The sequence below is a fragment of the Choloepus didactylus genome, chromosome 1 (assembly GCF_015220235.1).
Source record: "Choloepus didactylus isolate mChoDid1 chromosome 1, mChoDid1.pri, whole genome shotgun sequence".
Lineage (NCBI taxonomy): Eukaryota > Metazoa > Chordata > Mammalia > Pilosa > Megalonychidae > Choloepus > Choloepus didactylus.
Genome location: NC_051307.1, coordinates 190,344,402 through 190,356,721, shown reverse-complemented (window position 1 = coordinate 190,356,721; position 12,320 = coordinate 190,344,402). Strand labels below are relative to the sequence as shown.

The 12,320-nt window shown below is 42.9% G+C and overlaps 1 protein-coding gene across 1 annotated transcript in view; it reads right to left on the bottom strand.

Annotated features, from left to right (window-relative positions):
- The window catches only part of CTDSPL (CTD small phosphatase like), a 125,178-nt gene that overhangs the window by 26,004 nt on the left and 86,854 nt on the right, over positions 1-12,320 (bottom strand). Inside the window, 1 exon segment of the mRNA XM_037847344.1 lies at positions 4,940-5,094. Coding sequence (XP_037703272.1) covers positions 4,940-5,094 — 155 coding nt within the window.

Below are 12,320 nucleotides of genomic sequence, written 5' to 3'. Positions count from 1 at the left end.
TCCTTTGCAGCAACCGTCTTCCCAAGGGTAAAACTTATGGTAGAGGGCTCAACCCATCAAACCACCAGTCCCCTATGTCCGTGGTCATGTTAGCAACCATCGAGGTGGGGTAGGCGAATACCCCTGCATTCTCCACAGGCTCCTCAAGGGGGCTCTACATATTTTTTTCCTTTTTTTTTTTTTTTTTAATTTTTTTTTCATACAGTTGATTTAAAAAAGATAAAAAAGAAAAAAGTCAAACACTCTTGAGTGTAACAGCCATGTGACTTCCCATTATCTATACCTTGGTGGTATTTAATGAACAGACTCCCAAGCAGGAAGAACCCAAAGGCTCTCCATTTAGGGCACTGGGCTCCCTTCTGGCTCCTAGATACCGCTCCCCGACAAACCAGGCTGGGTTCTGGAGGCTCATTAATAAGCTGTGCTTATTCAAATAGTGCCTCCCCTCCTCCCAGCAATTTATTCTTTAATTAAAAAATAAAAATGAAAACCCATATTTTACTTTGCTCCATGACTCCTTTAATAACTGGTTTGTTTCTTTAAAGCAGGTTCCCCTGCTAAAAAGACTAAGCTTAAAGTCAATAAAATAAGCAGGGAAAGAAAGACAAGTTCACCAGATGACAAGGAACTCCCTGGTCACTCCAGGTCCCCTTATAGGGGCGGACTGGGCAGAGGGGACAAGGCAAGGTCTGAGAAGTCCCCCACCCCAGGCCGCAGACCTGGACAGCTCTCTTCTTTAAGAACAACAGAACCTGTACTTGTAGGGAGTGTTGAGAAAATTCAGGCTCCAACAAACGGCCTCAGCCATTCCTCAGCCCCAAATGCCAGCATTCCAAACCTGGCTGATGGAAACACTTCATTTTAGCATCATGTAAGAAATGCTAATAAAAGAACAAATTTGTTTCCATCGAGCATTCCCAGGTTCTGTGTTTTTCTTCTTTTTCAGATGGCAAGATGGGGCAATGAAAAGCAGCACCATGGTGTCTGAGAAGATGCACCGATTGAAGATGCACATTGAGGGATTTGTTAACACCTGTCCATATTCATTGAAGGGGTCACTGGTGATGGGGTCAAACCTGATTGTGGGCAATGGCAGAGGCTGGCACCTTTCTGATTGTTCTGCTCCAACTCTAAGAACCCTTTTACAACCTCTTCATGATTTCCAGTCCCTAGGCATCACCTCTGCAGCGTAATGACAACTGTTTTCTCTTGAGATGTTCTCAGTGGCTCTTTCCTTTTTCATGAGGCTTGGTGCTTGCCTTGAGGATTTTAAATTGCCTCTGCTGTTATTCAAGGCAGAGTTGTGCTGCTCTCCAACACGATGCAATCAAATCAAATCCCAGTTTTCAAAAAACTTGCAGAGAAGTTCATTTCAGAAGCTCTTAAATAATATATTACTACCAAAATCTGCACCCAAGGAGCAGTCTGCTCTTGGTAGGGGAATTTTAACCACAAGTCCATTAGGTCACTCTCGAGTTTCTCAACCTTAGCACTATTGACATTTGGGGCTGGACAATTCTTTGTTGTGGGGGGCTGTCCTGAGAATCATAGGATGTTTAACAGAAACGTTGGAGGCTTATGTGTATGTGTATGTATACATGGGATATGCATGTGTTTGTGTGTCTACTAATCCTTTTTACTCTGTCCACCCCTTTAGAGGTGCCCCATAGTCTTTGCCAGTGAGGTCTTCTGGGTGCTGACTCCTAGCCTCTGGCAAGGGGTTGCAGACACTTTTATTTTGGGCAACTGGCCTGCAGGTAGATCGTGGCTGTGATGGTGGCAACGGTTGCCACCCCAGGCCACTGCTGCAGACACAGCTTGAAATTGGAATGCTCCAAATCCTCATTACTTCAGAGCAAAGTAAATCTGCAGGGTGGATGGAACTAGAGGTCACTGGTCCCATTCTCTCCACAGCCTGCCTTCTCCTCTGGAATGCTGAATGCAAAGGCAGGGGCACCCAGGGAGTCAGCAGGAGAGCCAGGCCTAGAATCTGCTGGGCTTTGTGTTCTGTGTGTCCTGGCCAAAGTGAGTGCAAAGGACCAGGGGTTCCTCCTCTGGGAATGAGCTCCCCATTCTGACACAGGCTCTTTCTCTGGGGACTGCTCTCACAGACTGAATAGTCCAAGTGTTGTGCAAATGATGCATTACCCTGCTTCAAAGTTAATTAAATTAACATGGATTTTACATAGTTCTTTAAAACCCTGTTTTTTCACAGTGTTCTGGCTTTTCAGTGTTGCTGATGAGAAACCTAACACTGGTATAATTATTTTTTCTCTGACAATAACATGTTCTGGTAGCTTGTAAGATTTTCTTTTTCCTTGAATTTCAAAATTTCAATAGCACATATCTAGGCATGTGCTCCCTACTCCCATCCTGCTACAGATTTGGTAAACCCTTTTAATCTGCAGACTCAGGTTTTTTTTCAGCTTGGGGAAATTGTCTTGTATTATTCTTTCTTTTTCTGGAACTCCTACTGTTCGCATCTTAGGTCTCCTGGATGCCTCTTTCCCTCCCTACAATTGCAATCTCTGTGTTTCTGGTTTGTATTGTAAGATATTTCTTTCCCTTGCTTTTCCAGAACATTAATTTAGTTCTCAGCAGTGGCCACTCTCATGCTTCTTTTCCTTGGTTTCTTTACTGAATCTTTATATTTAGAAATTATGGTTTGCTTGCTTGTTTGTTTTTTTTTAGTTCCAAAAGTCACTTTTGTGCTCTAAATTCATTTCCTGAATATCATTTCCTGAGTTGTCTGTTAAAGTTCTTTTCTACCTTTTCCATTTATTTACCTCAGTAGGAGCCTCACATTCTAGTTTTCAACTTGGACTTCTCACAGTTATTGTCTCATTTTTCTTTGCTTGTGCATGTGTGTTTACTCAGCATCTGTAAAGTTCAATCCATCAGGATCTGTGGGCAATGGCACTCCAGGGAGACTGCCAGGCCCAGCAAGAGGTTTGCCTGCATGGTCCAGCAGAGTCCAAGGTGACAAACCAGAAGACTAAGAAAGCTCCTGTATTACCAGGCTTCTCCAGGGGCACCAAGCACCCCAAGAACTGGAAGCAGCTCAGCTCACCAGTACTGTCCCTCCAGATCTTCCTGGATCAGCATGATCAGGCAGTCCATCCGAGGACACACTCATCAAATGGTTAGCGCAGGTCCTTTCCAAGCAGATCCATGGGCTCTCGCTGGCTGGTTCACCTCACGGGACCACACATTTCAATCTTTGTCATAGGACTCTAGAAGAGGCAAGCATTCTCCTCTGCTGGTGGACCCCTGCTTCTCACTGGGTACCAAAGAATGAGTTCTATGCCCGCTCTCTCCTTTAGAGATATCAGGAGAACTTTCCATGCTTCACCAGTAGGCCTACCTGGGTTTATCCAGAGAAGGAATTTAAATTGTCAGGGCCATGTGTGCAAGCTGTCAATTTTCTAGAATTCCCTATTCCCTTCTTTATATCCACATGCACTTTAAAAATAACTTTATTTTCTAATCACAAAAGTAATTTAAGCTTCTTTTAGTAAAATTGGGAACTACCCCCCACCCCCCAAACAAAAAAAGCACAGAGGCGATAATCCTATATGTAATTTCACTACTCAGAGATAACTTCTTCAAACTTTGGTATTTGTCCTCCCGGTCTTTTTTTCTATAAATGCTTTGTGTGTGTGTACATATGTGTGACTATACACATACTTACAAATATACTCACCTACTATAATTTAGTCTGCTTTTTAGAACTAAATGATATATTGTGAACATTTCCCTAGGTCACTGATATTTATGAGACATCATTTTTCATAGCTAAATATTATTTGATTGTATGGTTATTCTATAGTTCTTTTAGCCAAGTGCCTACTGTTGAACAGGAGGTTGCTTACAATTTTGCAATCTTGTAATCTATGCTGGATGTGGTCCTATAGTTCTAAATCTTTGTACATACATAATTATGTCTATAAGGCTGAATTGTTTGGGTCAACAAATAGGCACATTCTTAAGGTTTTTAAGTCATATTGCCAAATTTCTTTCCAGAAAGGTATAACCAATTTATGCTCCTGCCCTTCCCTTCCCTTCCTCTTACTGCTTCCATGCCAAATCCAAATATTATCTTTAAAAATATTTTTGATAATTTGATAGATGGAAAATGGTATCTCATTGTTTCAGTTTGCATTTCTTTGATTACAGCCAGGTTGAACATTTTTTATATGTTTACTGACATCTTGTATTTCTTATTCTGTGAACTGCCTGTTTATGTCTTTTGTTAAAGCTGCATGACTTCTGTGTTCTCATTCTCAACTATCTTCAAAATGAATAAGACTCTATGCTTCTTTCAGTGCTTTTTACCTGAAATTCTACTTCGAGATTGATATCATAACCTGTTTCCTTTTTGCTTATACTTGTGTGATGTCTCTGTGCTCATCCTTTTATTTCTAACTGTTCTAAGTCACTCTGCTTCATATGTATCTGTTAAACAGCATGGGTTGGATTTTGTTTTTTGACCTGCTGTGAGAATCTGACTTTTATTTTTTATTTGATACATACAAAAGAAAATATAACACAAACAGTTGTTATTAAACAAGGCTGTTAAACCCATTTATATTTATCATCAGCTCTTCTCCACATCTTTCTTTCTTTTTTATCTTTCCATATATGTGTCTGCTACTGATTCTTTAACTCTCTATTTCATGCATTCAACTTCCCAAGAGAGAATGTTACAAAACTGTGAACTGACTCCTATCACTCTAATCAAATATGCTCTTAATTGCTAAATGGGAATGACTAACATATTCTTTCTTAAAAAGATTATGTATTTTTGGTAATTTAAAATCTTTAAGTAAATGGCTGCATATATAATGTTACAGACCCTTATTAAGGACGTTCATCAGGATGGGACAGATTGAAACTACTGAATTTTTGGCTGGGTGCACAATTCCCTATCAGCACTAACCTTCTGAAGCCCACCATTCTCTTCCACCAGTGGTGGAAGGATACTGGGGCTGTTGGCTGGCGGGACCTCCACATTATAATCACGGAAGCAGCAGAAGAAGGAGCTGAGGATGCTGCGGCTCCTCTGCTTCTTTAAGCTGACATTACACTGGGATGCTGGAAAGAGAAACAGAGCACACTGTGGCCAAGTGCAGTACAGACTTGCAGTTGTAATGTGATATGAAAAATTCAAGCATGCAGTTGCCCCCCAGAGCGCTGATTCCAGGGTGCGCCCGGCTAAGAATGGGAAGGTGAGGGGCCCCAGAGAGCTACTTTAAAGGATCATTGGTCAGCGTAATATCCTAGAGGGCCAGCTGGTCGATAGGGTTCAAGCCCACTGGCTGGACAGAACTCCTTTGACCTCTGCCCAGTGGGGGTACATGCTCATTAACCGACACATCCTCAGGGTCAGTTGCCATCTGCATTTCTGAATCCAGCAGATGAAGTCTTCCCACCCTGCACTACTTCAAAACAAACATCCTTTCAGGCACAAATCAGACGTGACACTCTCTGGAAAGCATCTCTCCATTAAAAGGACCATTAAAGAGTCACTGTGGAAACCAGATTCTTGGACATTTTCTGCTCACCATGGAAATGAGTAACTTCATGGGTTAAGAAATAAGATACTTAAGGGCACAAAGGAATCCCTTTCTTAAACTCTGCCATGTGTCAAGAAATTGACGGGTGTCTGTATTCACAGAGCTCAGGGCTGAAGGTTTCTATTACACTTAAAACATAAACAGCAGAAGTGGGACGGAGAACACGTGCCTTGGCCTGAGGACTGGCTGGGGCAGTGGCAGTGGCAGGCAAGGCAGAGCCCATTTCATGAACACAGTGTATTCTGCACTCATTTCCCAACCTGTCCTAGACTAAGGCACTGGGGGAAGTGATGAATCCTTTCTGTTTATCCAGGGCTCAAGACAAGCTAACACAAGTCAGAAATAAAATGCAAAAATTGGTATAGATGAAAAACACAACTCAGGAGAGGAGATTGATTTTGCCTGGGAATGCAGCTGGGGCTGTCCTACCACATACCATGCCTGGGTGGGTCAGCAGTGCTCTGAGTAGAGGCCACAGGCAAAGGGACCATGCTCAGGGTTAATGGAAAAATAAGCAATGCAAGAAATGATTTAATTCCACATGTCAACCACTGGCGCTTCTCTCCCTCAAAGAGCAATTTTGGCAGAATTCTTTATTTCGTGCACCGACGAGAGATTTGTATAACACCTTCCTTCCCAAGAGATCACAAAAGCTTTGCTAAAAGTCTTGGGAGTACCCTTCTGCTGGACAAAACTTAATGCACTCAGGCGGTAATTCTGAAGAAGGACTGAAAAGCTCTTTTGCCAGCAACTCCACAGGCCTGGATGGTGTCTAGTCTGGGTTTGGACAGATGGCCCAGCAAGTGTGAAACTAAGATCCTCATTCATTAAAGAGGCATTTTAGAACTATACATCCCTGGAAAATCAGGCTATTTTTATCTTCCTTGTGGATCCATGCGTGCATGACATGGGGCACCGGTCTTCTCATGTTAGGCCTTGCACGCCAGGCCAGGCCAGGTCACAGGAGGCCTTCCCAAGGTAGTGATGGGAAGAGACAATGACCACTGCTTACTAAGAGCCAGCCTGCTGGGTTCTAATACCTTACAAAGCAATCCTCACTGCTATCCAAGGAGATAGGTGTTATTGTTTCCATCTTACTACTGAGAAAACACAACCAGTAATCGCTTGTGCCAGGATTTGAACCCAAGTGGGCCTGTTTCCAAAGTGCATGCTCTCCCCATGTGCCAGGCTGAAGACAATCTTGAAACAACTTAGATCAGATTAAGGAGGAGGGAACATGCCAAATGAAGAGAAAAGCATTGCAATAAACACATATTTAATGTAAATGACTTGTTAAACCAATTTTGTTTCTACTTTGGGTATTTTAATTTAGTCAGGGGAAGAACAAAACTGTTTCTTCCCTGGCTGATAGCACATTTCTCTGCAAGTAAACAAGCAGTTTGTTCATGTCTCAGAGACACTGAGCAGTCAGTACCCAGGCTATGCAGTAAACAGTGAACAAAAAGCACCTTCCCAGATCCTATTTTCATCCTCAGATCACACAAATCTTTCCTGTAACTAACCAGCTAACAAATTAACAAAGTAACTAATATACTTAAAAAATCCTAAACCTGGAGCCAGTGAGCTATTTAGAATTTCCAGCATATGATTACTTTCTATGTAGAAGCCACAAATAGCCCTGTGGGAGTTTCTAAATTAGCTTGAGTCACTTGGGAGGCCATCACTCCCCTGACGGGGAAATGGCAGCCTTCTCCACTTTCCCCTTCTTTGTATGAAAAGGTGAAGAAGCCAAAGGGATCTCATTTTCACAGTCATGGGAGAGTAAAGGCCTCCTCCTCCTAAGTTTGGAGGCTTTTTAATTTTCTAATCATCTTTGGATTGCTTTGGCGCTTTCAAAATCAGGCTAGCTGGGGAAATGGAAGGATTTTCTCAGATTGGCATTAGTCTCACCCCACCCTCAGCACTCATTTGTTTCTGAAGGAATAGGGCTCAAGATATGGGGCTTTTGGATTTAATGACCCTTCTGTTTTCCATCCCCAGCTGCTGCTTCCCCTCCCCCTCCCCTGCTACAATGCAGAAGACTTGATTTTCTCATAAAGTTTCTGGTAAAAGGATTTTGGTTGATACATGAAATTAAAATCCCTAATTTGGTGACAAATGTTTCTATTACAACATTAGATTTTAAAAGCTAGATATAAACTTGTATGTCTGATTTTATCATAATTATGCAAAACAAACTAAAAAGGCTATAGAGAAAAGATTGGCAAGAAATATGTCAAAATGTGAACAGTAATTGTAGACTGTGGGTTTTTACATTTCTTTCTTCAATATTTTCCAAATGTTTTATGGTTATTATACACTACTTTAACAGTGGGGAAAAACTAAATGGTCTTATTAAACTTTCTTTCAGCAACTTTGTGACACTCAGGATCAGAGGGTCAGCAGAGACTAGTATCCTACTTCTAAACCCTAAACCTACAGACTTATTCTTATGCTTCTCCACTCCAAGTCTGTAAAGCAAACTGGGTAGCAACAGTTAAGCTTTGTAGGAAGCAATGTCACTACTCCCATGGTCCACACCCACTCCTGGCCTGTGACACCACAACCCTCAAAAGCAGAGAAGGGCACATGAAAAGAAGACACCAAATAAGTGCTCTCTCCCCATTGCCTTTTTCACCTGGCAGTCCCACCGGGCACCTGTCCTCTCTGCACACACAAACACGGCCCCGCTTCTCTGCTCATTAATCATGACCTTGCCTCTCACCCACTTTACTCGCTTGCCCTTTTGACCACCAACAGATACCGAAAGACCGACAGAGGTTTCCTGGTGGCTCAGCTATCCAAGAACACAGTCTGTATCAGAACTGCAACAGAAAGATATTAAAGGTAGTTTAATGCACACATTTTCCTGTTACATTGGTTTTGAGAAATTTCTTTGGAGGAGCAAAGGCTAGAGTAGCAAACCCTGAACATCAGTCTAAAACATTTCACAAAGATTCTCATTTTTTATTAGACTTAGGAGGTAAAAGTCATCAAAAACCATTCCAAAGTTTTCTGTTGCTCTTCTCTGATAACCTTCCCAGTCCATAACCAGTAGCCCATACCCAGGCCCTGCTCCCCTCCCCTCCGCTCTGCACTACACTGACCTCCCATCTCTCATGCCTCCTCCCTTCACATCCCCACTTCTCAAGAACTTCCTGTACTTCAGGGCCAGACTCTCCCAGGAAGCCTCCACCACCCATCCCGGTGGAGGTTATTTGTTCCTTGGCCTCTGAACTCCCAGATGAATGTGTGCATGGCTGAGCTATGTCTGCAGCCCATACCTCTCTCCTAACTTCCAGGCCAGCTTATCCACCTGTTTGCTGGACATCTTGTCCGATGTCTCCTGGCACCTCATACTCAGTGTGTCCAAATGGGGCCCATCTCTTCACCTGGGTACTGATCTCTTAGTCTAAAGCACCCCACGACTACGAGGCAAAATTTATTATAACAGACCTTGGTTATATAAGCTGTAATTTAGAAAACATAAGTAGAAAAATCTCAGGAAGTGGTTCTACTCAATTGCTTTAAAAATCTGATGCAGAGATGGTGAAAGAAAACTGACGGGTTGGGTGCCCAAGTGAGCTTTGCTGGGGGCTGTTTACCGTTTCCCCTTTGAAAAAGAACAATCACTCTCTCTCCCCCACCTTACTCAATTCCCTCTGCTGCTGCAGCTTAGTTTTCTCCTCTGCTGAGCATTGCATCTGCTCAGTCTGCATCTGATCCCAGGGGCTCCTTGCTCCAAGCTGTGCATCAAAAAGGTCTGGGTGAGGAGGGTACAGACCCACCACTGCAGGCTCCTCTACTGGGCCATATCTTGCTGCATTTCCACGAGCCTCAGCCCAGTGCAGGCCTGTCAAAAGGACCACTCCTCTTCTTCTTCCTTAGCCCTGATGTGATGCATACTCATGAAGATATGTCCATGGTTGGTCCTGGCAGCTGCCCTTCTCACCACATGGATGGATGGGCCATGGGCATAGACATCCAAAGGGCAAATAAAGGGAAATCCTTGGCAGAAGCAGATGGGGTGATCGTAAGACTTATCTCTCCATTTCCCTGAGTGGGCCTGGGTGGTGCACAATTCCTGGGGAGGGTTGGGAAGAGCTGGAGATGTTGGGAATTGGCCTTACTCGTGACCCCTGTGTGTCTGCTGCAGGGACAGTGTGGCACTGAGGGATAAACAGGCACATGGCTCTGCATTCCCAGATTTACCTTGAGTGTGTCGCTTCTGTCTGGCCCCTGAACCTTGTTTCGTCACAGCCCAGCAAACAAAGACCCGGCTTCCCACTTACATACATTCTTCCCTTTCTCCTCCCAGGGCTGGGGACCTCCTATCTACTAGCCCAGCAAGGGTGGCTTAGATAGGGCCTGTGAAACGGGCAGCTTAAAGTGGATATATAGACAGTTATTTCCTTCAGAGCAAATGAGTCTTCAATTCTAAAGGCAAGACAGGAAGCCTCCCAAATACCTCCTTGGTCTCTCTGGGCCCAGTAGGCAGAAGCAGTATCTTTAAAGCACCAGTGACAAATGGGAAAAGTGTAGTACGATTGCCTGTCCAGAATCCATTATCCCCCTTTCTGGTAAAAGTTCCTCAATTTTCCTATGGGGAACCATTCTCACCCCATCATCTTTCAGTCCATTACCAAGGCCTGGCCAGTCAGAGTCTCATGACTGGTTTAGGGATGGGTACACGACCCAGCATGGGCCAAGGAGAGTCTGCCACAGGATTCAAGCTAGAGCTACTGGAAGAGATGCTATCTTTTTGCTGGGTGTGCTAAGTTGGTAGGGTGTAAGCCTGGAGCCACTGGTGGCCATCTCTGCCACCACTTGAGAAATGCCTACCCAAGCATGAAGTCAACACTGAGGAAAAACTAAGTGAGATATGGAGAAGGGAAGATCTCTGATGATATCATTTGAGGACTTGGTTCTATTAAAACTACACGCTCCTAGAATTTTCAGTTACTTAAGGTAATACATTGTCTTTTTCTCTTAGGCCAATATGAGTTGGGTTTATGTTATCTGCAATGGAAAGGATTATCCCTGAAAATATAAGCACCATGCTAGGCAGTGAAGAAGCACCCATGAACAAGACAGGCACAGTCCCCACTTTCATGAATCTCACGTCTAGTGGGAGAGACACTTGAGTAAGCAATTATGGGACAATATGAGTCTTGTTATGACAAGGCAGTACAGAGCACTGTTGGGGCCTGAAGAAGGGCACATACTCTGGATTTGGGGTTGGGGTAGGAATGACTTCTTGGAAGAAGTGTCTTCTAAGTTGGACTTAGAGTTTGATAAAATTGTTGGAGTGGGGGGAAGCAGGGAAGTGGGGAACAGCAATGTGTAAAGGTCCAGATGTGAAAAGGCAAATGGTATATTTGAGAAACCAAAGAAGTGGAAGGAATCTGGAGTGTGAGATGGAGGTGGTGACTGGCAAAGTCAGCTGAGGCCTTGGAAACCATTGCGATGAGATGGAAATGATCAGATTTGTACCATGACTGTCATTGTTTCACCTCAGTAACTGAGTTTAAGTTTTAAATTACGATTAATGCAGGACATTAACTTGCAGCAAAGATTTCCAGGATATTTGCAAATCAGAGATACAGACCACTTTATGTTTAAGAGCTAAGAATGGAATTTCTTTTTAAAGAATTGACTTTAAATACAAGTTACATGGAAAGAGAACAGATTTTGGAATTATATTTGTGTAATTGGCCCTGTCAATTGTTAGCTGGCACGACTTCCCAAACTTAAGCCTCATCAGTAATATAGAAATAATAATACCAAAACCACAGGGTTGTACAGATGCAGCAAAACCATGTATGTTCATGTAAGAGAGAAACTCTAGCAGCAAGTTAAAATATAACAACAAAAATTATGACTGGTTTAGATATGGTGCAGGGTCTCACTATGAATATTCAGAATTTAACTTGTATCCAGACAACAGTCCTCACAGAAACAGCCTGGCTTTATGAGAAAAAACTCGGCAGACCGAGTTTGGTTTTACTTATATAAATTCTAAACTTAGAAATTTACGTAGCTCTTTAAAATCGTCTATCTTATTTAGCAAAAGTTCCTGTGTATAGGATAATGATAGAAACAAAACAAAAAAATCTCCGCATTTGAGGTTTAAAATAAACTCTAGGACTTAGGCCTTTTCTAGGAAATCTTATGCTGAATTTTTTTCTTTTTAGAAAGAAGGTGGTGTAATTAAAGACATGAAATGTCAAGGGGAAAGTAGGGTTTGGTTCACAAGAGAACTGGTCTAAAGGATAGAGCTATCTATGGTCTAAGAACAGATGGAGGACACAAACTGAACCCACACCCGGTTCACTTGCAGGGTATGAGAAGGGCATTGCTGGTTGTCCTAACTGGTTCCCTTCTGTACTCAGAAATTGAAACGTTGACTCCAAACAGCCAGAGGTTCCTAATTAGTGTGAAATCTGTTGATGTCACATAGTGCTGACCTTGTACAATCCTTTCCTTTTGACCTGGTTTAGAAGAAAGATGTGGAGAAGGTTTGGAACCAGCCTTAACCCCTACCTTCAGGACCCAAACCTTTTGGAGTCTGCAGCAATTCAGAGCCTCATATAGAGATGTCATTTCTCCTTTTCTCTGATTTGACCTAATGCCCCCAGCACCCCACATACCTCTACATAATCAAATAAATAGTTTGGGATGAAGATCAGAGTAGCAGAAACGTAAGTGGAAATGTTTGCCACTCACTATGAATCTTTCCTTTAT